Genomic DNA, 24,039 nt, shown 5'->3' with positions numbered 1-24,039 from the left:
ATGGACGTGTTGGTGTTGGACACCGCCTGTCCGGTCGATCATCCGGATAGTATCCGGATGATGGGCAAGTTTGATTGGTGCATTCCTTGTCGACGCCAGCGACGCACGTCAAGACTGCTTGGATTCACCGTGGATTCACCAGGCTCGGGAATACCGCTGTGGTACTATCGCCGTGGAGTATGTACGTTGTGGCAACTGCGTCTGCTCCCCGTCTCGCTTGGGAAACAGTGCACAACGCTTGCGGCTGCTACATGACGCAGACTAATCTAGGACGAGTATTTTCCAAAGCTAACGAAGCAGTAGCACATGCATGGCATTATCCTCGTCGTCTCCTGCTGCGATTACAGGACGTTGATCGTAAAGAGCGTGATGGACGCGCCGTCAAAGAGGGGAAACGCTACAAACACGCCACTTAGACGTCAAAATGTAAGACGAGAGTGTGTACCTTGGTTGCGAAGGAAAATGACGCCCCACGTAAACGTTGTGAACCAGAGATTCGTAAACTGGTTGGTCTGGTACTTGCGGATCACGATCGCATGCGGCACGGGAAGAAGCCCGACCATGGTCGTGCTGCGAAGGAACGTGAGCATCGAGGTCTCGTCCAAGCTCCCGCCCGCGAGCTCGCACGCGTCTTCAAGCTGCGGCACGAGGTACTGCAGCAGTCGCAGCGACGTGTTGAGCGGCAGCTTCTTCTTCCAGCTCTGGATCCATGCTTCGTTGGGCACAAAGCGGCCACCGACCACCGGCGCCGGCACGGGTGCGGCCGCCGACTTGGTTGACGACGGTTCGTCGGCGGTCGCGTCCTCGGACGCCGCAGTGTCGGTGAGCGCGACGAGCGGTACGACCGACGGGACGCTCTCGGCGTCGTCGTCAGCGACTGACGCCGTGCTGCTGCTGCGTGGCGTGGCCTGCGTCATGGGCATTGTGAGCGCGTTGAGCTTGTGGAAGAGGTCCTTGTTCTGCACCATGGCGTACACCATTTGCTCGTTGCCTAGTATCAAGATATCAATCATGTCGCAAACTATGGTAAATATGCGTCGAATGGTACCTTCGTACTGGTACTGGATAATGTTGTTGAACGTATCGAGGAGGAAGAAGACGAGGTGGTGGTTGGCTTCGTTGTCGAATAAATACCGCGGCTGCGAAAAGAGCTTGAAGAGGCGCAGGAGACGCACGCTCGACACCTAATGAGTATCAATGTATCAGCTGGATACAAACCAGCGCACGCTGTACCATGTTGAGCTTTTTGATGTAGGGCGAGATGTTGGAGATGATGGTGAGAAAGCAGTTGTAGACCGAGTTGAGCTTCTCAAAGCCGTTGACAATGACCTTGTGCAAACACACGACGAGGAGGTCGGCGTGGTTGCCGTTGAACGGCGGCAAGTCCAGCGGCAGCTTGAGATCGAACGGCTTGTTGAGGTTCACGGCAAAGTCGCGCTCGCCGCTCAGCAAGAGCAGAATGAACGTGCAAATGTGAATCATGCCCACCTACAAGCGTCCTTCGGTGCAGATTTGACAGTGACAGACCGTACCTTGGACGGCTCCTTCCGGCCCTCGTACATGAGGTACAGCAGGGGCACGACAATCTTGTTCGTATCTGCACGCTTGAGCGTAAACTGGAGAAACTTCTTGTTCTCATCGAGCATCTTCCAGAGGAGCACGAGCAGCTCTTGGTGGCACTTGATCTGCTTGATCGAGTTGGGCAAGATCGTGTTCATGCTCTGGTGGTAGTTGTTTAGGAGCTTGGCGAGCCCGTAGAAGATCAAATCAAAGTCCTCTCTACACGCCATACGATGAGACACGCCAAACACGAGATGAATCGCATACTCGCGCTGGACGCTCGAGAGCAGCTCACGGTACTTGTTGCTGCACTATCCCGCCACAAGGTGTAAGGAATTGGCATGGAAATTTACCGCAAATATACCGTCACGACGCCGTCTGACTCGATGGCCGGCTTGCCAAAGTCCAGTAGCACGAGAAGTACCTACGCCATCATGCAGCAATGCACCGAGAGGACGTCGTGTACTTGAACAGAAATGTCCACCAGCGTCTCGCGCTCGTCGGCGACGATCGAGCCGGCGTATGGCACGCCCCACCCGACCGGGTCGTAGAGCAGCGTGACGTTGAGGAGCGAGTAGAAGAGCGTCGGCGAGAATGCCGACCCCTCGCGCGTCGCGTAGGCCAGGAACGGGTCGGTCGACTGGTCGCACGAGTCTACCATACATTAGACAATTAGGCGAGGAAGAAGGTATTGCGGCAGTACCGGCCGTGTGGTACAGGATGCCCGAGAAGCACGTGAGGAGGAGCTTGAGCACCTCCTTGCGGTTCTTGTCGTACAAGACGGCGTGCGTGGCCGACGCGTCCGGAAAGCCAACGCCCGAGTACCACAAGAGCGATGGGTAGACTTTGGCGCCACTGCCGCTCGTCGAGAGCTGCTCGCGGTACGCCTTGTACGCCGGCGCCGAGACGGTAAAATCGGGAAGGAAGAGAAGACCCATGGTCGCGTCAATGAGGCGCTCGGCCAAGCACGTCGGCGGCGCGTCCGAGGCGTCGTCCGCGGTGGGCAGCGGGCCCCAGAGCAGCTGCTGCACAAAGTCGTCGCCACGGTCCTAATGCATGTGCGTCAACATCGACAGCTGCATCAACATCGGGCAGAGACCTCGAGGATAAAGGGCATGGTCCGCGTCAGCACGCGAATGCAGTTGACCGCCTGCGGGTAGTACTTGGGCAGCGGCGTGTCGACGATCTGGTGGAGCTGCGAGATGGCCTGCGTGAGCATCGTGCTGAGGTTGGTCTGCTGCTTCTGGCGCAGCATGCGAATGTCATCGGGCTGGATGAGCGTAAAGATTTCCTGCGCCCGCAGCATGAGGCGCCAGCCGCATGGAGATGGAAGGTCTACCTCGGCCGTCGTCGGGATCTTCCAGAGCTTGTCCCAGAACTCGAGCTGCCGGCTCGAGACTTCCTCGTTGCTGAGCTTGTAGACGGACTCGCGGAACTTGCTCTTGCTGTCGCTGTTGCCCATCGCGCTGGTAGTCAGTACAGTGAATGTCCGAACGGCTGGCACGCGCTGATTGGCCAAAAGTCTGGCATTTAATTCGGTTTACGTAGGTTGGGATTGGTTGAAATACGAAAATATCTGAAACAAGGACAAGTCCGAAAGCAAGCGCCAGGCAAAACACCAACATCACAAGCAACAAGCGGCGGCAGTGCACGGGTATTGTAGCAGGGTACCACAGTAACCTTGAGGTAAGCGCGTGCTGCTGTAAAGAGCCCGCGTACAGCAGGGTAACGACACGACCGACCGAGACGAATGCCGATGATGTGCGTTGAAATCGGACTGTCCTTGATCATGATCTCCTGAATTCGGATGGAGCCGAACTTACCACCGAACACGATCGGAACTTACCACCGAAGCAGATCGCTGCTCACATTGCTCGCCCAGCTGCCACGCCCCTGTGCATAGCTGGTTGGCACAGTCTACAGAAGGTTGGTTTTACAGTGCAGTAGCGACGGGTCCTCGTGCTCAGATCCTAGGAATAAGATCTACGATCGAAGCACCGGCTTCGATCGACAGTCAGCGCTGCGACAACGAGCACGTGCGAGTGGTCACGCAAAGCTACTACTGCGCTAACAAGGTCGGATACGCGCGGCGGTGACTAGGTAGTTCAGTCATAGAACGCCTGCATCTTGGTTCCTTTCTGAACATTTACTGCCTGGCGAGCCTGCACGCTTTGCTTCCTCCTTTCCCGCTTGAAGATGGCTCGAGTTGGACAAGGTCCTTGTGACACGTCCGTAGAAAGCGATGTGTCTTCTGTTTCTGACCTTGAAGCTACTGGAGGAAGCTACTAGCTACTTAAATTACATGTGCCCAGTAGGATGAGTAGCCCTCATGGTGTTTTCTCTTTTGGTCTGCGATCCTGGGCGCCTCTACAAGCGCCGGTAGACTCACCGCGATCACATGGACGATTCCCAGCCCTGGTGATCACTCTACGATCAAAGAAAGGGGGCGATACCAACGAGCGACTCACGATGTTGTTCGGCGGTCTTGCTATGCAGGAGAAACCGCATGATGCGACCACGACAGGCGATATTTTGTGTCGACGCGCCGCCTTGACACTGCAATTCTTTCTTTTTTCTGCCGGCACACAGTTGACAAGCAAGCGGTGTAACAGGAGAGAGGCGAAACCATCGGCATCGACTGGTTCAACGCCCGCGTCGGGCAACGTGGGTGAAAGGCAATTTGCCTTTTTGCGATTGCTCCAGGAGGTCAAGCTACTCGCCCAGCTGGGATCCGCCAATATGACGTTTACATCTGGCCTTCGATCGGAACTAAATCTGAGCATGGAGTCCCGAGCATGGCACTTCATGCATGCCCAAGCTTGCGCAATCGGGGGCGGCTTGTCAAAGCGATTCCTTATGAAATGCTAACGCTATACGAGCAACCGCGCGCGTGATGCTGGTCCACGTACCGGTAGTACAGAGTACACGACCGTGGACGTTCGAGAGGAAGACGAACGTCCTTGCGCGCGTTTCCGTCTTCATGTCTTTGGCAATCTCAGAGCGCAGTAACAAACAGCAGCCATGTCAAGTGATCGTGGTTCCGGAGCGTGGTTGCGTGTCGCGGCGCCAGTATGGTCCATGCACGTCCACGTCTACCCATACGAGACCGAGCAAACGCGCCATATCCAAGCCACCGAAGCCTACATCGTGCACCCGTGCATCCACGCTGCATCCTCCTCGGTCAACTGGCTCAGCATCAACAAGGACGGTACAATCTGTACAGGCCAAGCAAGCAGTTGTAGTGAACCGTGGAGCTTTTAGCTGTCAGGAGCCACCATATGGCTTCAAAAGATACACGTCGTCTGATCAGCTGCCGCACCTCTGCTGCATCTCTTTCCCTTCTGACAACTTGCCATAACTGATTTCACCGCGTCTTGCGCAGTATACGCATGGAGCCTCCGCGCAAGGGCATTTACCTCTACACGCCCGACCCAGTGCACAAGCCGGCGATGCTCGGCAGCGCGGCCTCGTCCACGAGCTCCCAGGACCGCCGGCCCGCGCATTTTGAGTCGACGAACGCGCGGACCAACTTTCGGTCGACGCCGCAAGGCAATGCGGGGCCGCACACCCCGCCCGTCGGCACGTACGCGCTCCAGGACGACCCGATTCTTGAAGGCCAAGCGGCTGCGCCTCACGGCAACTACGACTCGCGCGAGACCGCCACGTTCTTCAACTCGATGGCGGTCGTCATTGGCGCCGGCCTTGGCATCGGCCTCGGCTTGCTTTTGAGTAAATTTGACATTTCGAAAGACCTCGCGCTCTGGCTCGAGCTGCCCGGCAACCTCTTTGTGCGCGCGCTCCGGTGTCTCATCGTGCCCATGGTGTTTTGCACCATGACGGTCTCGATCGCTGAGATTGTCGTGCTGAACAAGACGTCGATTCTAACGTGGCGCACGGCCGCAGTCCTCTTCTCGACGTCCATTCTGTCAACGATGCAAGGCATGGTCGTCGCCCTTGTGTACAACAGTGTCTTCAACGCCAACTGGCCTGTCACGAACGGCAACGGCACGTCCACCAACGGCATTGTCCTCGGGCTCCGCTGTGCCAACGGACAGTTCTTGGAGACGCTCGCCGACGGCAGCTTGGCGTGTCTGAGCGCTGCTGCCAACGCCACCGCGCTCTTCACGGTCAAGGACGTCAACAACGTCCTTAGCACCAACTCGGCGTTCCAGGACCTTACGCTGACGCAGCAGGTGATTGCCATCATCAACCTCGCAGTGCCCGACAACATTTTCGCGTCGCTCGCCGACGGGTCGCTCCTAAGTGTGCTCATGTTTGCTTTGCCGCTCGGCGTCGCGGTCGCCAAGTCCCACAGCGAGGCGCTCGGTGCTGGCGGCAACTACCTCCTCAACATTTTGCGTCAGAGCCGCAACACGCTCCTCCTCATGATCAACGCCGTCCTCAAGCTCACGCCGTTCGCCGTCTTCTTCCTCTTGACGAGCTCGATCGTCTCGTACAGCAGCAACACGAGCTCCAACATCGTCTCGCAAGGCGGGTACCTCATCCTCTTCTTCGTCAGCGGCGTCATGAGCCACGTCCTCATTGTGATGCCGCTCGTGCTCTTTCTCTTTACGCGCCGGAACCCGTACAACTACCTCCGGCAGCTCGTGCCCGCGTACGTCTTTGCGTTTGGCTGCTCGTCGTCCATGGCGACGCTCCCGGTCGCAGTCACGGTCGTGCACCAGACGCGCCAAGTCTCGCGCCAGCTCGCGCAGCTCATGATGTGTCTTGGCACGCCGGTCAACCTCAACGCGCCGGGCTTGTACTACCCGCTCATGACGGTCTTTATGGCCAACGTCGCCGGCGTCGGGAGCCAGCTCCGCGGCCCGGAGCTCGTCGTCCTCTTCTTCGTCTCGCTCCTCGGCTGCATGGGCACCGCGCCGGTCCCCAACTCGGCGCTCGTGATGCTCATGACGGTCTGGAAGACGGTCATGCCCAACGTCGCGCTCCCCGGCGCGTTCGTGTACGTGGTCGCCATCGATTTCTTGTTGGACCGCATCTGCACGTCGACCAATGTCAACGGCAACATGATCGTGACGCGGATCCTCGCCGACTACTTTGACGACTCGTGGGGCAGCGAGACGGGCCCTGCCGAAGCGTAATCAGTCGTCGTCGTTTGTACTATAGTGTGATGTGAAATGCTAGTCGATATGTACGTTTTGTCCAAAAGATGTACACCTTGTCTGGACCCCGCCCACGCAGTCGATATGCCGATACCAAGGCAAACGCAACGCGAGTCGCCGCGACCAAGTATCGACAAGTCGGACGTTGGCAGCTGCGGGCGTAATATCGCCTTCTTGAAGCACATGACCAAGGACAGGTGCATGACAAGGGATAGGGGATGCGTGTATCCTTGACCGGCTGGCATGATACGATACCCATCGGTATCCGAATGCCGATCGTGCTCAGAACCAACTTGGTTGGGTGCTCTTTTGGCGCAAGCTCATGTCAACAGCGTACCAATTTCACGCGCTCGAGAACGAAAGCAAAGGTTAGTCGTGCATAAGACGTCGGCGCTTGACGTGCCGGGACTGCAACTGCGCGTCGTCATCCTCGTCCTCCTCGTCCTCTTCTTGGTCGTGGCGAGCTGTGGCCGGACAGTCGTCGTCTTCTTCGTCGTCGGGCGCCTGTTCGTCGGCTCTTTCTTCGGGCGGGGTCACGACGCCCTCCTCGTCCTCGTCTGCATCGGCCTCGTCGTTGTCGTTGGCCCCAATGATGACTTGGACCTTGTCTTGGTTGATGCGGAAATCACGTGCTTGGCGACGAATGCACCAGCGCTTAAAGTTGGTCGTCTACGCCGTCGTTCGTGTGTGTTGCAGCTCAACAGCACTCGACCTACCTTGCAGCGCTTGGAGAGCTTGATGATGCCAACGTCGTACTGCTCCACTTGAAAGATGACGTCGGGAATGAGCTTGGCTTCCTGCGCGGGCATCTTCTTCTTCGGGTTGGCCACCGCCTTGCGCTTGTTCTCTTCATGGTGGCACGCAACAAAGTTGAGGACCTACCCTCTCCGTCAATACGATCCATCCAATACACACTATACGCAGTCCTACCAGTGGCGCGAGCTCACGGCTCGTTGCGTCCAGAAACATCTTGAGCGGCGGCGAGACTTGCGACACCTTGCTCTTGATCTTGGCCTGGATCGCGAGCGCGTGGAGCTTGAAGAGGCGAAGCAGCATACGAAAGAGTCGTAGTGTCGTTGGGCCGTGCGGAAACGAGACAGTGATGAGCGGCGCAATCACGCGACTGAGCTCCGTGAGCTGGTCCAAGACAGCGTCCAGTTGCACCTACCGACCTATCAATCCCACTCAACAGACAAGAGCACCAACCTCGGACATGGCTTTGACCGTCTTGAGCGTATGTTCGGTGGCGCCGCACGACTTGTCGAACGCATCGAGGAAGACGCCGGCCACGAGCCCAATCGTCTTTGTGTTCAAGCACGCATATGTGACGCGGTCGTCGTCGTCGTCGTTGCCGTCGGCGTCCCCGTTCTCGAGGTACGCGAGCATCGCCGTCGAAATACGCACGCGGTACGAGGGCTCGAGCAAGAGCGCCGTGAAGAGACGCGTCACGAGCGGCAGCGACGTGAGCGCTTGGCCAATGCAAATGGCTTCCATCCACTTCCATGCGTTCAAGCGCGTCGGAAGGCGCGGGTACCAGTGCGTAATGAGCAATTGCAGCACGAGGTCGGCTTCGGCTTCGTGCGACTGTCGCAAAAGAGCAAAGATCTTCTTCTGAATGTGCTCGACGGTCCCGAGCGTCGACTCGGCGAGGTCGGGTGCGATGCTGAGCAGTACGACGAGCGTCTCGTACGCCATGGCGGCCAGCGACTGCTTCCCGGTAGCCGAGAGGCCGCCGTCCGCCGCCGACCACAAGAGACGCGCCAACTGCGCGAGGAAATCCTTTTGTGTGCGCACCGACATGCGAAAGATGAGGAGTGGTTTCACCTCGAGCCAGCTCCGGCTCGAGAGAAGACGCCACTCGAGCAAGAGGTCGCGACTGTACTGCAAAACGCACTGCTGAACGTTGTAGTGGTGCGTCACGTCGCCTTGGCCAAAGATCGACTGCAGCGCCACGAGGAGGTTGCGCGGATGCACCAAACAGAATGGAGCGACAATCGGGCCGACATTCAAGCTCGTCGCGGACGGCTGGACCGTCTTGGCCTTGGCTTTGATCGCGTTGTCGTCCTTGTCGGCTTTGGCCTTGGGGCCGCGCTTCTTTTTTCCGCCGGCCGCCGCCGATGGCGCTTGGGACGGCGACACGATCTCTTCAACGCATTCACGGAGCTGCACGAGCTTGAGAGTGTGCTCGAGCTGGTCGGGCCGGAGGCGGGACGACCGCATCCCATCGTCTTTGCCCTAAACAAAACAATCAATGACCAAAGAAGAAAGATTGGCTATGGTATGTACCCAGACATAGTTGAGTACCACATCGCAGAGCTGGAGCAAGTCGGACGCGCGATCGATCGTGGCTTTACCAGCCGCCTTGACGCGCACGCTCGGGTCCATCGGTGCCGTATCGAGCTCATAGTCTTGCAGTTCCATGTGCAAGAGGCGTTCGAGGACCGAGTGGACTTTGTCCGGGCTGCACGTCAAGACGAGGTCCAGCAAAAGAGGCGTCGCTTCGTCGGGCTTGAGCTGCAGCGCCGGCGTTAGCGCCGCGTTCGTCTCAATCAAGGCCGAGAGCGTTGGCCACACGAGGTCATCGATGCTCGTGGCCAAGTCGGGGCTCAGCTTGACGAGGGTCTTGAGCTCGCGGTACAGCGTCGCGCGCACGCTCTTTTGACACGCCATTGCCCGACGAAACATACCGGCAAACTGACGAAAGACGCTCGGGAGATGGCCGGCATCAAACTCCATCGCGTCCATGTCCAAGATCGACTGCGACTGGGACACAAACGCCCGCTGCGTGAGCGACTGCGACGAGAGCGGGCGCGACGACGCGTTGTTGTTGGGGAGCACCATCTGCGTGAGGTACTTGGGCTTTCCCCCGGCACTGCCCGAGAGCGACAAGACACAGTCGAGGATTGTGCAAAACCCGTGGATTGCAATCGCACGCGACGACTCTTCGCGCCGAAACATGGCTTTGCGCAGCGTGAGCACCAATGCGTTGCGCAAGTGGACCTTGTGCTTGAGCAGTGGCGGCAGCGTCCGAAGAATCGCGCGCGCGACTTCCAAGCGAAAGCCGGGAAGGTACTCGAGGAGGTCGCGGATGCGGTCGAGAAACGCCGCGTCGAGGTCCATGACACAGTGTTGCAAGAGCGCGCTGAGGAGCTTGATATGCGGTAGCTTTGGCGGCAGCGACGGCATTGACGATGTCGACAAGCACCAGTGCAGAATGGCTTCGAGGACGCTCGCACGTACGCACTCGTGGTGTCGAAACGTGTACAAGATGACTTGGACGCCAACGTCGAGCACCGTTTGGTCTCTTGACTCGAAGAGCGAGAAGCCGAGCGCGACCGCGCTCGAGAGCAGGACTTCCATTTGCCCGCGTTCAAAAGCTTCGAGGACGTCGAGGAGCAAGGTCACGCCGTCTACCGCAACAGTCAAGAATAGGACAACGGGTGCGCATGTCGTACCCGACGAGGTGGTCGCAAGCCCGTTGAAGTACTCGAGACAGTTCTTGTCGATCGCCGCTGTAAACTTGACGTGGCTGCGCAGCAACAGCAGGAGTGCAAAATGCGTCGACGTCCACGACTGGGTGAGGCGGTGGGGCAGAAGCATCTCGAGGAGGACGGCGCCAAGCACGGTGTCTTGCGTAAGGAGCTTCTCGAGCTGGTACAAGATGGTCGCTTGAAACGCACGCAGCTCGCGTGGGCCAAAGACAATATGACCCGACGTCGGTGCGCGGTGGTGCTTGGGCTTGGTGGCGTCGACCGAGAGCTGGTCGAGGTGCGCGACGAGGCTCTGCAGCACCATCAACTTCAGGTCGCGCGGGTGGTCCCGCACAAACAAAAGCAAATGGTAGTACAAGCCCGGCAGTAGTGCGTAATCGGGCTGCATACCGTCCTCGACCGGTGTCATTTCAATCGACAGCTGCGATAGAAACTTGGCGCAGATCGCTGCATGTTGGTCGGCCGACCACGCGACCTCCCGAAGGACGTTGACCATCTAGATGGGGTTTCATTGAGACAGAATGGACCAAAGAAGCGGATGGACCTGGGAGAGGAGGCGCAATGGCCAGCGCGCTTGGAGGAGCCGGTCGAGGGACTTCTCGACGTAGACCGCGCCGGTCCACTCGGCCTCGTCGGAAAAGTCCCAGATCGATGGCGCGTGCGAGGGCAACGCTACGTGTGAGAAGCAGAGCATGCGCCCGTAGAGGTGCGGGAGGAGGTCGGCCGACGGCAGTGGCATCGGGATGACGCTTCCCGACTCTTCTTGGTCCCGGTACGCCTTCTCGATGCCATGGAGGACGTGCTCGACGAGGCTCGGGATGCTCGTCATGTCCAACGTGTCGATCTCGCGCTGAAGGAGGTCCACGAGCTGCGTGCAGAACGTGACGTGCTTCTTCGTCTGTGCCAAGTGGCTCTGCTGGAGCAGCTCGAGGAGCTCGAGACAGAGCGCGCGTCGGCGGACCTCGAACTTGCGCGGGCGCGACCCGAGCTCGCCCTTGGTAGACCCGCGGAAGAGGCCCTTGACGAAGTCGAGGAGGTCGAGGAACTCCATGGCCTGGTAGAGCTGCAGGACCGTCCCCGAGATCGTGGCGTCGTCGAGGTCCGTGACCGTCTCCCGGATCGCTTGGCTCTGGAGCATGTCCATCTCGTCCACGTACTCATCGCCATCGCCCCATACGTTGGCCTCGGCCTGCCGGTTGAGCTGCCGCTGCTGGAAGAGGACCTGCTGCGCCCGCGGGTCCATGGCGGCAAGTTGTTCGAGCACCTCGAGCGCGCGAACTTGGTGAGCCAACTCCGGCTTGCAACCGGGTTGCGTCAAAAGCTGTCGAAACGGCGCACACGAAATCATGCTATCGTAATATAGTGTTATTCATGTGCATTGCGGGACCCATGCGCAAAATTTGCTTGATTTGTGCAAGATGGTCGACGATCAATATGTAGAGAATGCGCTGAACGAGCTGATATGACAATATGTCCCAAGGAGCAAGTATTCTGTCGGTAGACAAGGAGTGAACCGAAAGGCCGTGTCACATCCGCAACACAACACGCAAATGGTGTACGATGTAAAAATAGCACAATTGATTGGTGGCCGCGCCATCGGATATCGTCAGTTGTGTCAGTCTGGAATTTGCGTCGAACTGGAAATGTGTAGAAAACTAGATGTAGGAAGCGTCGTGATCGTGTGATGTTGCAAAAACCAAGATCTGCTCTGAATTTCATTGAGGAGACACCCCTCTTTGAGGGAGTACTGCACTGATGATCATCGTCCATGTACTCGCAAGTAGTAGTTTCTGTTGCTAGATTAGATCGTAGTACGTAGGTAGACGAGCGCCCAACACCACCGTCAAATGATGTTGCTAAAACCAAGATCTGCTCTGAATTTCATTGAGGAGACACCCCTCTCTGAGGGAGTATTGCACTGATGACTCTGCCATTTAACCTCTCATGCCAATAAGACTTCATCCACATTTTTCGATTGCACCATCTTCTACACGCATCAAGTCGCCATTGAGAATTGAAGTTGTCACCAAGCATCCATAGCACTCACTTACCGTCCTTGACACCGCCCACGCCAATCTCGACCTGGCGGCAACATTGTCCTACATAGCTCGGTGTAATACAATATTTCATGAATAAGATAACAAAATGTCCAAATAAGTTTCGCAAGACACCATGGACGCTAGTGGGCCGGGAGGCGGTCGTGGGTCGTCATGTGAATACGCTTGTGCATGGTTTGCTGCACAGCGACTTCGTGGCGCGTCACGGTAGTTTCAAGCCCGTACAGGATCTGGAGGTTGCGAATGTCGCCGCTGCTGAGGCCGTCGCGCTGCCCGAGGACCGTGGACGCGACAGGATCGCAGTGGCGTTTCTCTGGAACGACACACCCGTCGTCTTCGTTTTGGTCGATGGTGCAAAACTTGACGCTCTTGTCGATTGGGAGACAGAGGCCGACGCCGTAGTGCATGATCGAGTGAATGTCATACTGCGTCACGAACGCCTCTTTGATGGGCATGTAGTTGCTGCGCGAGGCGCCAAGGAACTGGCCGCGGAGCACGATGGCCTCGGACGCTGGGTGCGCGTGCTCGTGGATGACGCCAAACGCGTGTAGCAGCTCGTGCATGACCGTGCCCATCCCGTGCTCGAGCGCCATTGGAAGCAAGTTGAGCTTTTGCCCCGCTTTGTGCCGGTACCCGAGCTCGGCGTACGTCCCGCGCTTGTTCTTTTCTTGGTCGATCGACACGTAGTGTGCGCAGCCACCGCAGATCGCGTCGCGATGCGGCGACGCCTTGCAGCGCGCGAGGTCCAATATGGCCACGCCGGTCGACGCCACGATCTCATCCATCGCGCGCTGAATCGTGCGGCGCTCGCGCTCGTCAAACGGCGCGTCGAGCTTGTAGCAGAGCGTGGCCATCGGCCAAAGCCGCCGCTTTCGGTCCGTGGCCAGCCCGAGACGCCGCTTTGCCTCGGCCTTGCGGCAGTCGACGGTCGCATCGACGTCACTATCGGCCGTCCCATCTTCTTCGTAGCACGTCAGAACGCCGTCGACGCAGACCTGGTAGATGGCGCCATCGTCCTGTGGCAAACCAAAGACGTACTTGAGCTGGCCGTCGCCGAGATGGTGGCGGCCGTCTGGGTTATGGACTGCGTCCAGCGGCAGTTCGCACGAGGCGCCTGCCGCGGCCAGCGAGGTCATCGCCGCGAGCAGCCCGACAAACTTCATGCTGCTACTGCTTGGTTGTAAATGACGATCTGCGCACCATGGGGCGGACAGGGCGGCGGCAGCCCGTTGGCCCAAAAATCTTGGTTCCTTGCCACGCGGCTGGCCAATCAGACGAGACGGCAGCGTCCTGGGATCACCACTTGGTGCAGATCGAAGCAGCGGAGAACGGCCCAACACAAATTCGTTAGGCGATTACATTTGAATTCACTATACCACGGCGCGCCTAGGTGTTCGGTGGTCATTCACGTACATTCGAGTACGTACAAGCATACAAATGTCCAGTAAAAGCGTACGTTCATTTGTACGAGGCTATACATGTATCCAGGTGCGCGCGTGGCACGCTGACCGTGAAGCATCCACGTCCCTCGCAGGACAAGAAGAGGATCCAACCGCGGTCGCGTGCGACGACGCAGCGTCACCCAAGGCAAACGTCCTTTCTTGGTACTACGTATTGCTCGATGAGCGCTTGACGACCGTGAACGACACTGCACAAAAATTTGGTTTGAAGTCGTGATGACGCGCCTCGCACGACCGCGAGCGAGCCAACGTAAACCCACCTGAGATACGAGATACTGGTCTCCACAGGGACGATGCAGACACTTTATTGCTCTTTGGCGTCGCTTTGTCATGGCGTGTCATCCTGAGTCCTGTGTGGTGTGTTTGGGCAAAGGGATAATAAGTCTATATTGGGTTGGGCAAAGAGTACAGAGAAGAAATCTATGGAATATGGGGATCGGGTCGTCGTGGGGTCGACCGATACTAGTGTACATCGGGTGCTACGTCGCCGACGTGGTAACCGCAAGCTGATCTTGCCAATGGCCAAGGTTGCGCTCGACCTGGTCCAAGCAGTGCTTGAGCGAGACTTTGGGCACCTTGGCCAGCGTCTCAAAGACCGGCCGGACAATGCCAATGATAAAGCCGGCTTGCATTTTGGCTTCGGGGATCGGGTTGACGCGGTCGCAGCCAAAGCTCAATGCGAGGCCGAGTTCGCGCTCCTTGTCGCCTTGGGCGTAAAACTCTTCCATGATGCGCGACGTCCAGACCGAGTAAATGTCCATGGGCTTGACCGGGTTGCACACGTCGGCTGCATGCAATGCCACCTACACCGTCGTCGCACCAGGTCTCCCGGCCATAGAAAAATCGATACCTGCAAGAGCAACTTTTGGTCGTCGAGGTTGCTAAAGTCGGTCTGGTCTTCGTCCGCACTAGTCAACATCAGATCGGAGATATCGAAAAGCGATACGACTACCTTTGCAAGAGACCCTCGAGGCGCCCGAGGTGGATCGCATGGTTCTTGTTGTCCGTCGCAAGGATCATGTCGATGATGAGGTTGCGGACCTATGCACAAAACACATTGCAGCTTTTCGCAACGCCAGTATCAAGTTGATACCTCGATCTTTTCCAGATCGTTGAGCGTCGCCAGCACGTCGCACTCCTTGCGCTGCATAAGCTCAAACGCGAGCGCGCAGTGCATGTTTTCGAGCGGCGACCGGTACGCATACCGGATCGCGAGCGGGTCGTTGGTCGCAATGTGAAAGTTGTTGGAGAGCCCTGTGTGCCCCTAGTCGAATGTGATCAACCTAGTTTTCGCAGGACCACTTGGTCTAGTACAATATCGTGGACCGACGCGGCGATGAGCGCCGCCAACTTGCCGCGCATCGAGATCTGCGTCCCGAGGCCGCCGAGAGTCAAAAAGTGATGCACGCACTGGGTCACGTCCGCCGCGTGCTCGGCTAGCGATATATATCAGTTCGTAGTGTCCATAGACCTATATATATAGAGATATGGAAAGGCTACCGTTGTGGTATGGGTTGGCCAAGTACTGGCCTTGGACGCTACGGCGCCAAAGATGAGGTTTCAACGATGGAAGAGCGTGCATACGCAAAGTAGAAGCTGCGGAGGACGGTCGCGGGAATGTGAAAGTGGCGCGTCAAGCCCTCGGCGTCAAAGCACGTGCAGCCAACGATGAGAAGCACGTCGGCGCCTTGGACTTTGCACAGCTAGTGCCATCGTTCGTGTGGCATCGGATACAGTAGGAGACGGACCTCGAGCACATTGAAGCTCCACGTCGAGATCTTGGAGAGCTCCTTCTTGATGACGCTGAACGACGACGTTTGGTCGGCGGCCCAGTACGCCTCGAGCGTGCCGATTGGGTACGACCGCTCGGGCGACCCGTCGAGCGAATGGCGCTTGTCGGCTCTGTGTACATTTTAGAGGCAAGACACACATGAGATGCGTATCGACGTACGAGGTAGCATCGGGCGTCGGCGGGCGCGAGCCACGAAAGGCCTTGACGCAGCGCTGAACGAGGCTCGTGCGGCGCAGTGCGGCGCGGAAGGTGTCCTTGGAATCTTCATTCTATCGCTCGCCTGACTCGGCTGTGCCACGAAAGAGGGTAGTACCTTGCTCGAGTAGTTTTGGTGGATAAAGCCTTGGACCTTGTCGTCAAAGACGTGCTTGTGCGACGAAAACTTGCGCTGGAGGTTGCGCTCGACCTAAAAACGTTGAGCCCACCGTGCAAATAGAGGAGACGAGCGGACCGCGCGCGTGTACACGGGCGTGTCGGGGTCCACGAGCTCGATGAAGACTGTCAGCAGCGTATCGATGTCGTCCAACGTCATCGTCGTCGTCGAGCTCGCGTTGTCCATGCACTCGGCATGGCTCTTTTTCAAGATCTTGACGGCTGCGACGAGCGAATTCGCGTCGGTCTCGTCCTCGTCGCTGCCGACTTTAGCGTCGACCTCGCTGGCCTTGGAGGCCGCGACCTTGGAGTCGCGCAAGACACGCGCGGCCTCCTTGAGCGCCTCGCGCTGCTTTGTCAATGGCATCGACGCCAACGGCCGCAAAGCCAAACTGCGCCCGTAGAAAGGCTGCAAATAGACGCTGGTGTTTTCGAGCCCCCGGGGGGAGGGCCCGTCACATCCCTGGCGCCGCGCAAATCGAATCGTATTTTTATACGACTACTTTTCCTCTACACTAGACAATACTATGGAGAACGTTTTCTTGCGCATTAAATATCACGGGAAGCCAACATGGGTACTTTAAAAATTTCGGGCACCCACACCGCCGTGAAACGGCCGCCCCGGGCGGTCGAAACGGTTGGCTTTGAAATTTACGGTCTTTTCACTGCGAATGGCTTATCTACTACTACCTACAACAGCAGCGTACCGCGTAGCACGAGATAGCGCGCGTGTCTTGAAGCGACTTGCACTGAGATTCTCGGCCAAACACAACCGCCGAGTAGCCGCCGTCGTCGTGCTTCAACGAGAAGACAACCCGGATCCCTCGCGACGCTTGAGGCGGCAACGGCGATGATGGCGCAGTGTACCTTCGCGACCAGCTGCGTGTCACTCATCTGCGCATCTGTCGCGTATCAACTTTAAAAAATCGAAGACCAAGCCGCGTCCACGATGCTTCTCGTCCACCGGCTCGTCCAGCGCGTCCAGGCGCCGCCGCAACGAGCGGTCCTCTACGGTACGCTTACATGGGCGCATTGCACCCAACGTTCGAACGGTGGCGTGAGCTACTGGAGCGTGGGACGAGCGTGCAATCGTCGTGGCACCCGCCCTCGAGTTGATAGAAAGGCGCGGTCAAGTAAGCTCGCGTAATGGACAACGTTCAAAGACGACAGGGTGCGCTCGAGTCACTCAATCACGTCGCACGTGCATACCGGTACGCTCCTGCGTACAGTGTACTGCGCCCATAGAACTCGGCGCTGGTGTCTCGAATGCTGCACGTCCTTGTCGAGGCTTGGGCCATCTATGTATCTTTGCTGCGCGCTCGTCGAACGACCTTCGCCATGACAGACGTGACGTCCGAGACAGTTGACAGCGTACAGGGTCCACGTTGATGTTGATAAATTAAAAAGGATTACGATGATGACGACGACGCGTAGACGGAGCTGGCCACCGCTGCCATCAGAATGTTTTTGATCACGGCCGGGTCTTCGCCGCGCGTGCTCGTCTCAAGGCGCGCGACGAGCTTGGCGACGACGTTGTCCATGTTGAGGGGTGAGCTCGAGTTCTTGCGCTCAATGATGCTCTCCCGGACGAGGTTGTCGCTGAGGAGGTCGTAGCGCGAACTCTCGCTCTCTTCGTCCCACTCGACTGTCTCGTCGAGCGTCGCAAGCTCGTCCTTGAGCTTGCCGCCGTCGACGCTCAGAAACGACAAGTCGGATTGCCGCTGGAGCTGCTGGTACACGACCATCTCTTCGGGCGAGAGGTCCGAGAGCGCCGACAGACGCTGCGTCACACTCGCGACAAGGTTGCTGAACTGCCACGAGTCGCTCTTCTCGACGGGCGACAGTGGCCCGGTCGACGACCGAATCGAGTGGAAAACCACGCCGTCGACATCCAAGCCAAACACGGTAGCGTTCTCGCGCTCGTCGTCGTCCGGGACGTCGGCGTCCAGCGCGTCATCGTCTTGGTGGTACTGCGCTGTATTGCGCAGCGTGATTGGCTTGGTCGTGGGCGCTTCGTGGACCTCCATGGACGCTTGCGTAATGTCCTGCTGGTGGTGGACGTCACAGGACAGTGACACGGACGGACGGAACGGGTTGGCGACGAGCGCGGACCGCATCGAGAGGAACCATTCCTTGGACTGGAATCGCTTGGGCGGGCGCGGCGTGAATATCGCCGAGTGCTCGCTCGATTGGGCACTTCCCCGGGCGCACCGCGTGCAAATCCGGAGGTTCTGCTTCCCGCTCGCGTCGGCCGTGAGCGCGCGCCAGACCGAGCTGCACTTGCGGCAGACAACTTGTCCGCACTTGCGGCAGTTGTGCTTATTGAGCGTCGCAAAGTGAAACGCGTGCTGGCACACAGCGCACTCGGAGCTCTCATTCTTGGCCACGAGCGTCTCGGCAAACCCGTGGGCCGTCAAATGCCGGCGCTGAAAGTAGCTCTCGAACCGACCGAGCGCGACGACGCGGCGCTTCATGATCTGCGACACGAGGTAGCTCGGGATGTTGCCCTTGAGGTCGGCTTGGAGCACATGGACGACTTCGAGGCGGGCTGGGTCGTCCGCGCACTCGACAAAGACAAAGCCGGACCGGTAAATGCTGCCGCGGATGAGCTGCAGCGACGACTCCATGTTGGGGCAGTTGGACGAGCTCACCGAGTGCATGCTGCTCACCCAGCCGCGCCGGCCCGTCTTGCGATCAACGAATTCGTCTTGGCACTAGATGTACGTTCGTCGATGAGCACGTTTGTTCGTCTTCCTTATCGACAAGATAAGACGTACCTCGAGGACGCAGAAGTCGCGCGGCCGGGCAAAGAGCGTCGGCGACTTGACCGCATGCCACTTCATGCCAATGTAGTGCATCGGGTTCTCGTCATTGGGCACAACAAGGTTGCAGAGGTTGGCGCAGTCGAGGTAGTCGGGCGCAAACACCTTGGCGTACTTGCGGTACTTGTCGGTCGAATCCGTCGAGAAGACGGCCGCGACTTCTTCGAGCGTCGCCTTGATGTACGAGACTGCGCAATAGTACGAGAGCGAGCTCGTGTCGCCGGGAATCTTGCCGCGAAACACTTGGACGCGGGCTTTTGCCGACGTGAGCGGTACCCACGAGACGGGCCCGCCGTGGCGCCGGGCGTAGTAGATCACTTTGGTGCACGACTTGCGTGCGACCGACTGAAAAAACTCTTTTTCCGCCACCGACATGTGCGGTTTGGGAAAGTGGTTGGGCGGCAGCGGGAAGCGGTCGCGGCTCCGGTCCTTCCGTACGAGGTGGTGCATGAGAGACAAAGATGCAGAGTGGGCAACTGCATCGAGTTTGCACTAGCGATGCAAATGACGTCAGGCCGAGACCGTGTGTCATGCTGGAAATGGATTGCTCGTGGGACGATTGGCTCGTGTGATCCAATCATACGAGTGGGAAAATAGAATACGCCGTTTGATTGGCGCACAGGATTTAGACGCTGTACGCAAAGCTGTGACTCACACCGAGCACTGGCTTCGAATTTCGACACGGTTTGGCCACTTGCAACGCGGGAACGTTCAGCTGCGGCCGTCGCGCCACCCGTGTTGATGGCACGTCCTCTTCGACTTTTCGGTTGCGTCGCGACTGGACCAAAGAGCTAGGACCACATATGCATGAGGAGCAGCGAGGGACCTTCTGAAACGACGCTGCGACACAAGGCGACAAGTAGGAGGCAACTGGTGCATGGATGGGCCACCGCGTCGCTTCTTTGGCGTGCCCACGACGCTTGTGAATAACGTACGTGGACGTCTTTGCGCGTGAATCGTTGATACGAAGTTCGAAGCGATGCGCAACTGACCCGCCGAACATCCACGTGCTTTGTGAGCAATTGTCGACTTTGGCGGCGGCTTCCGAGCACGCGTCTGAAGTAGCAACGTTCATCGACCGGAGAGAATACCAAGACAACATGCCGCATCTCCTGCATCAACGTCCAACGGCGTGTGACGGTCGCCGACGAGATTTCGCGAGGCCTTTGAACTTCAAGAGATTGGATTTGGCTTCTTCATGCGCGTGTACTCAAGTACTATCTTTAGGGAGGTGGCCGCCAAAGCTAGCCGCGGTGACGCGCCCGCATCGGCGCCACGTACAGCGAAGTAGCTTCCGACCTAACTGGCCTGAAGAAGGGGCAGAGGCATGGACAGTGACGCACCATGCACACCACGCGTGTTTGGATTAGTCTCGAACACAATAGATGTTGCTGGCTTGTACTAGTGTGCAGTGAGGAAGTATGCAATGTGATGGGAGCGTCATGGCCACGTCATGCATCTGCTGTATCGAGACAGGGCGCCACGTGGGCCCATAATCCGGTTCCATTGTCAAAACAGTGTTTGAAACAGTGTTTAGAGAGCGGCTGTCGAGCGCAAGAGGACGTGGCAGGCGGGATTTGTATGAGTTCTCGTATTCTTATTCCATAACTTATATGCGCTCATTGCATTGCGTGAGCGTCGAGACCAACGTCATCAAGAAGGCCCCAGACCTCCGACGTCTGGCGGACGCGTGCTGCGGAGATTTAGTGCAGACAGTTTGAACGCGAATCTGAATTGCAATTTTACCTTGCAGGGAAGGAGACTAAGATCTCATCCGTGCGACCCCACAACGACCTTCTTCTTCTTCGGTCAACGATAGCAAGTACTGTCGTCGTGCTGTTCAGCAGTTCAGTGCGCGACTGAATTGTGCCGTTCGTGTTGAACAAAAGAGCATATCTCTCACGAAAAGGAGATATATACACGGTCCGCCTCTCTCGATCCAGCGGGTGTGCAATGTATGTGCTCTCCACAGCTGCAGCTAGCATAGTATGATGCGGCACCCATCCATGTCAATTAACGTAGCAGCGCATTGGGCTGGTTCTTGACACAGACTGTACCTTTGTTCGAGCCCCGTTGCTCTTCACCTACGTTCTTCGTTCAAGATCCTGGTCACGAGCCATACCGAGCAAATCGACGACGCCTGCATCACTGTCGAAACGTAAGCGCATAATCGAAAGACATCGGGTCAGTGTGCCCGGGATGCCAAGGGCTGACTGGCACCAAACTTCGGATGGAGGCAGTCGTTGTCGTTGAAGTGAGTCTCTTTAGATATAATTTACACTGAACTGGTTTTGGGGGGTGGTCTTTCGACTCAGAGCGTGTTGTGCTAGACGGCAGCAGCGGCGAGGCTTAGCCGTGTTGAAGGCGAGGCGTATGGATGGCGCAAACCGGGGCGAGGTGGCCACGAAGCAAGGCGTCGTGGCGCAGGGCGTTCATAGTTTGGACGAGGCACATCGCTTGGGTATTCAGCAGCAAGTCGTGAAGATGCAGCTTGGTCAAGAACGCGGCGCTTTGGGCGTCACGACGGGCGCCTCGGGACGGAAGACGCCGTTGTTTCGGGCGAGCCAGACAGTGTGCAGCACACAGGCGCGTAGGATCGGTCAACCCATGTCGACCGCGCGTCGGTGGTAGCGTTGGACCGTCACCAGCGGCTCAAACAAGAGCACGTACAGCGTCGTGGGAAGTTCCAGCGCCTCGACGAGAGAGATGGAGGCAATCGTTGGTGCTAGTAAATGCCTATACGACGGCTTCAAACCACAAATTTCACTGTAGGAATAAATATACAAGGTCTTGAACACTTGAACCAACGACTGCGGTTTGGATCAAGCAGAAAAGAGCCTCCTCGCAGTTTTGAAAGAGCGACCATGACGTGGCGCCACGTCACGTCGCCATTAGGTTGCGTGTATCCAGACAAAATGAGTAAATCGAATCGAATAACACGCAATGTCAAAGATTCGCTTCAAGGAGCTTCGAACCATGCCCATGCCCTTGCGCCTCTGTTGAATCTTCAAGGATATCCGTAGAAGGAGAACAACGCGAGCGAGAAGACGGAACCGCACTCACAAACTTTGGCGCTGAGGAGCATGGCCCACGAATTCCGCATTCCGCTGCACATGACGGCCGCGGAGTATGAAATCGCAGAGCTTTTTGTCGTCGCCCGCGCCGCCGAGACGAGCACCCAGCGCGTGCACATTCTCCAGAACGAGCCATTTGACAATACAAATGGGCAGCTCGGCGATGTTTCGGCAATGTCCAACTGCGCGATTCCGCGCACGAAAGGCCAGTACACGCTCAAGCACTACTTTGTCTCGGACGAGCTCCCCTTCTTCCTCCGGCCACTGTATGCACCACCGACATAACTCTACAAGGTGCTCATGCATTGTACGCTAGGTTCCCGAAGGAAGGGTTTCTCTTGATTGAGGAAGCCTGGAATGCATTCCCGCGCTCGTATACGGCCATGACGAGCAACGTCTTTCGCAACGAAAAGTTCTTTATCTCGTGTCAGTCCGTGTACGCAGAGGGCCACATGGTCGCTGGTACATTCTCACCGGATTGTTTTCTCGCCCCAAGCGCTAGTAGACAATGTGTTCCACTTGCCACCGGCTGAGCTCACCGCACGCACCGTGGAAGAGTAGGCAACTACCCAGTGTTTGACAATGCAAAAGATACCAAGCGTAGACTCCACATCGAGGTCAGAGACACCGCGGTTGACGGCATGGATCCATCGACGTACATATGCGCCAAGATGGGCCGGGGACCACTCGCACGTGGCTGGACGACGTCGGCGACACCCATCATGACATGCTACAAGCTTCTTCGCGTCAAGTTCGACTATCTTGGCCTTGAGAAGAAAATGCAGCAGTTCATTGTCGACCGTCACCGCGGCATCTTCTTGACGTCGGCGCGTCAGGTACGCGACTCTCGTGATAAAGTCATTGACGGTGGGTGCAGGCGCAGTGCACGTCGCACGAATGGCACGGCCTTACCCTCGACGACATTCGGTCGCTCGAAGCCAAACAAGCCCTTGCGAGCTAAAGGACATCCTTTGCCGCCAACGAAAACCGCACTAGCACCGCCCACACTTCCATTACGTAGCCCTAACCCTCTTGATAAACCCAGCCCTAATCGATCCGCCTTGCACACTCTAGGTATGAATCTGACCGCACCCAACAAACACACGAGGTGGATACGACACAATGTATGGAACAAAAGTAACAAGAGCATGCTCCTACTTGATGCACTTGCCTTGGGGCGTGTAGCCCTTGCCGCCGACGATGCGATAGCACTTGGTCGACGGGTAAATCGACATGAAATCGACGACGCACGAGAACGAGAGCGCGACGAAGAAGCCGCCGACGAGGATCGCCCCCGCGACCTTGCTCTTCCCGCCGTTCTTCTTGAGCGCTTGCATTTCGACCTTTTGGCGCGGCAAAAACACAAGGAAGACGAGCGCAAAGAGCTTGGCCGCATACGCAATGAGGTACGTGTACGTGACCTCCCAGCGCACATGCGTGTCGTCGCGGCCAATGTCGTTTTGGGACACGTCAAAGTACGAGTCGATGATCTTGTAAATGACGCTCGCCACGGGGCTCGAGAGGTTGGAGACCGTCGTGACGAGGCCATACGTGGCGCCTTCGTTGCCCACATCGGCAATCTCAACCGCGCAGTAGGTGGCGACGATGAACCGGATACCGGACGGCACGTTCTCGGCAAGCGCGACACCGGTGAAGAACCACTGGTTGCGCACGACTTCCCAAATCGTAAGAAACATGACGAACGCATCGACCGTGATGATACCGAGCGTCCCGAGCGCGATGACCCAGCGCCAGCTCCACTGGAGGCCCCACTTGCCGACGGCCGACATGACGAGGATGTTGATAACCGTACCAAAGAGCCCCGAGAGCGAGTCGTTGAGCGGCTCGACATGCGCCCACGTGCGCGAGATCGGCGACTCGGGCGTGGCGCTGAAGTTGGCGAAGAGCGTGTTGAAGAACTTGAAGGCGCAGACTTGCCACATGACGCGCTGCTGGAGGAGGCTCCAAAAGCCCTTGGTCCATTGAGTAAACGGGACGCGGGGGGCCTTGACTTCGACGAGAAAGAAGATCGTGCTCGGGATCACGAGCACACACGGCACGAGGCAGATGCCGTACATGACGTTTGGCGTCGTCGACCAGGTGAACGACCCGGCGTACACCTTGCCGTTGAGCATAAAGGCCACAAAGAGCTGCGCGAGCATTTGGCCAATGTACCGCACAATGTAAATCGAGGTTTGCGTCCGCCCGCGAATCGCCACCGGTTCGCGCTGGGCGTACTGGACCACCATGGCGTCGGCGGCCACGTCGGCGAGGACGTACCCAAAGGC

The 24,039-nt window shown here is 57.7% G+C and overlaps 8 protein-coding genes across 8 annotated transcripts; 2 read left to right on the top strand and 6 right to left on the bottom strand.

Annotated features, from left to right (window-relative positions):
* Positions 1-77: 77 nt before the first annotated feature.
* SDRG_16273 (hypothetical protein) lies at positions 78-3,068 on the bottom strand. The gene is made up of 11 exons (XM_008622475.1): positions 2,900-3,068; positions 2,660-2,851; positions 2,264-2,609; positions 2,027-2,214; positions 1,925-1,984; positions 1,828-1,871; positions 1,533-1,779; positions 1,234-1,488; positions 1,049-1,184; positions 446-991; positions 78-397 (listed from the first exon to the last, which is right to left on the bottom strand). The coding sequence occupies exons 1-11, from the start codon at positions 3,020-3,022 to the stop codon at positions 342-344; spliced, it is 2,193 nt and encodes a 730-aa protein (XP_008620697.1). The 5' UTR covers positions 3,023-3,068; the 3' UTR covers positions 78-341.
* Positions 3,069-4,866: 1,798 nt separating this feature from the next.
* SDRG_16272 (hypothetical protein) lies at positions 4,867-6,746 on the top strand. Its single transcript, XM_008622474.1, has one exon. The coding sequence runs from the start codon at positions 4,950-4,952 to the stop codon at positions 6,660-6,662; it is 1,713 nt and encodes a 570-aa protein (XP_008620696.1). The 5' UTR covers positions 4,867-4,949; the 3' UTR covers positions 6,663-6,746.
* Positions 6,747-6,957: 211 nt separating this feature from the next.
* Positions 6,958-11,483, bottom strand: SDRG_16271 (hypothetical protein). Its single transcript, XM_008622473.1, has 7 exons — positions 10,719-11,483; positions 10,139-10,670; positions 8,970-10,093; positions 7,890-8,918; positions 7,614-7,847; positions 7,400-7,561; positions 6,958-7,352 (listed from the first exon to the last, which is right to left on the bottom strand). Exons 1-7 carry the CDS (start codon positions 11,415-11,417, stop codon positions 7,053-7,055), a joined length of 4,080 nt encoding a protein of 1,359 aa, XP_008620695.1. The 5' UTR covers positions 11,418-11,483; the 3' UTR covers positions 6,958-7,052.
* A 546-nt stretch (positions 11,484-12,029) lies between these two features.
* On the bottom strand, positions 12,030-13,524 carry SDRG_16270 (hypothetical protein). Its single transcript, XM_008622472.1, has 2 exons — positions 12,226-13,524; positions 12,030-12,161 (listed from the first exon to the last, which is right to left on the bottom strand). Exon 1 carries the CDS (start codon positions 13,392-13,394, stop codon positions 12,354-12,356), a length of 1,041 nt encoding a protein of 346 aa, XP_008620694.1. The 5' UTR covers positions 13,395-13,524; the 3' UTR covers positions 12,030-12,161; positions 12,226-12,353.
* Positions 13,525-14,049: 525 nt separating this feature from the next.
* Positions 14,050-16,256, bottom strand: SDRG_16269 (hypothetical protein). Its single transcript, XM_008622471.1, has 11 exons — positions 15,935-16,256; positions 15,797-15,889; positions 15,643-15,752; positions 15,440-15,593; positions 15,276-15,394; positions 15,192-15,229; positions 15,006-15,127; positions 14,785-14,955; positions 14,644-14,732; positions 14,542-14,599; positions 14,050-14,494 (listed from the first exon to the last, which is right to left on the bottom strand). The coding sequence occupies exons 1-11, from the start codon at positions 16,220-16,222 to the stop codon at positions 14,171-14,173; spliced, it is 1,566 nt and encodes a 521-aa protein (XP_008620693.1). The 5' UTR covers positions 16,223-16,256; the 3' UTR covers positions 14,050-14,170.
* A 963-nt stretch (positions 16,257-17,219) lies between these two features.
* Positions 17,220-19,234, bottom strand: SDRG_16268 (hypothetical protein). Its single transcript, XM_008622470.1, has 2 exons — positions 18,633-19,234; positions 17,220-18,569 (listed from the first exon to the last, which is right to left on the bottom strand). Exons 1-2 carry the CDS (start codon positions 19,125-19,127, stop codon positions 17,265-17,267), a joined length of 1,800 nt encoding a protein of 599 aa, XP_008620692.1. The 5' UTR covers positions 19,128-19,234; the 3' UTR covers positions 17,220-17,264.
* Positions 19,235-21,760: 2,526 nt separating this feature from the next.
* On the top strand, positions 21,761-22,712 carry SDRG_16267 (hypothetical protein; the record flags this gene model as incomplete). The annotated part of the gene is made up of 5 exons (XM_008622469.1): positions 21,761-22,017; positions 22,068-22,213; positions 22,257-22,308; positions 22,356-22,587; positions 22,629-22,712. 5 exons carry the CDS (start codon positions 21,761-21,763, stop codon positions 22,710-22,712), a joined length of 771 nt encoding a protein of 256 aa, XP_008620691.1.
* Positions 22,713-22,905: 193 nt separating this feature from the next.
* Positions 22,906-24,000, bottom strand: SDRG_16266 (hypothetical protein; the record flags this gene model as incomplete). The annotated part of the gene is made up of 1 exon (XM_008622468.1): positions 22,906-24,000. One exon carries the CDS (start codon positions 23,998-24,000, stop codon positions 22,906-22,908), a length of 1,095 nt encoding a protein of 364 aa, XP_008620690.1.
* Between the last annotated feature and the right edge of the window lie 39 nt (positions 24,001-24,039).

This window comes from Saprolegnia diclina, assembly GCF_000281045.1.
Source record: "Saprolegnia diclina VS20 unplaced genomic scaffold supercont1.121, whole genome shotgun sequence".
Classification (NCBI taxonomy): Eukaryota; Oomycota; class Saprolegniomycetes; order Saprolegniales; family Saprolegniaceae; genus Saprolegnia; species Saprolegnia diclina.
This window is presented reverse-complemented; position numbering and strand designations above follow the sequence as displayed.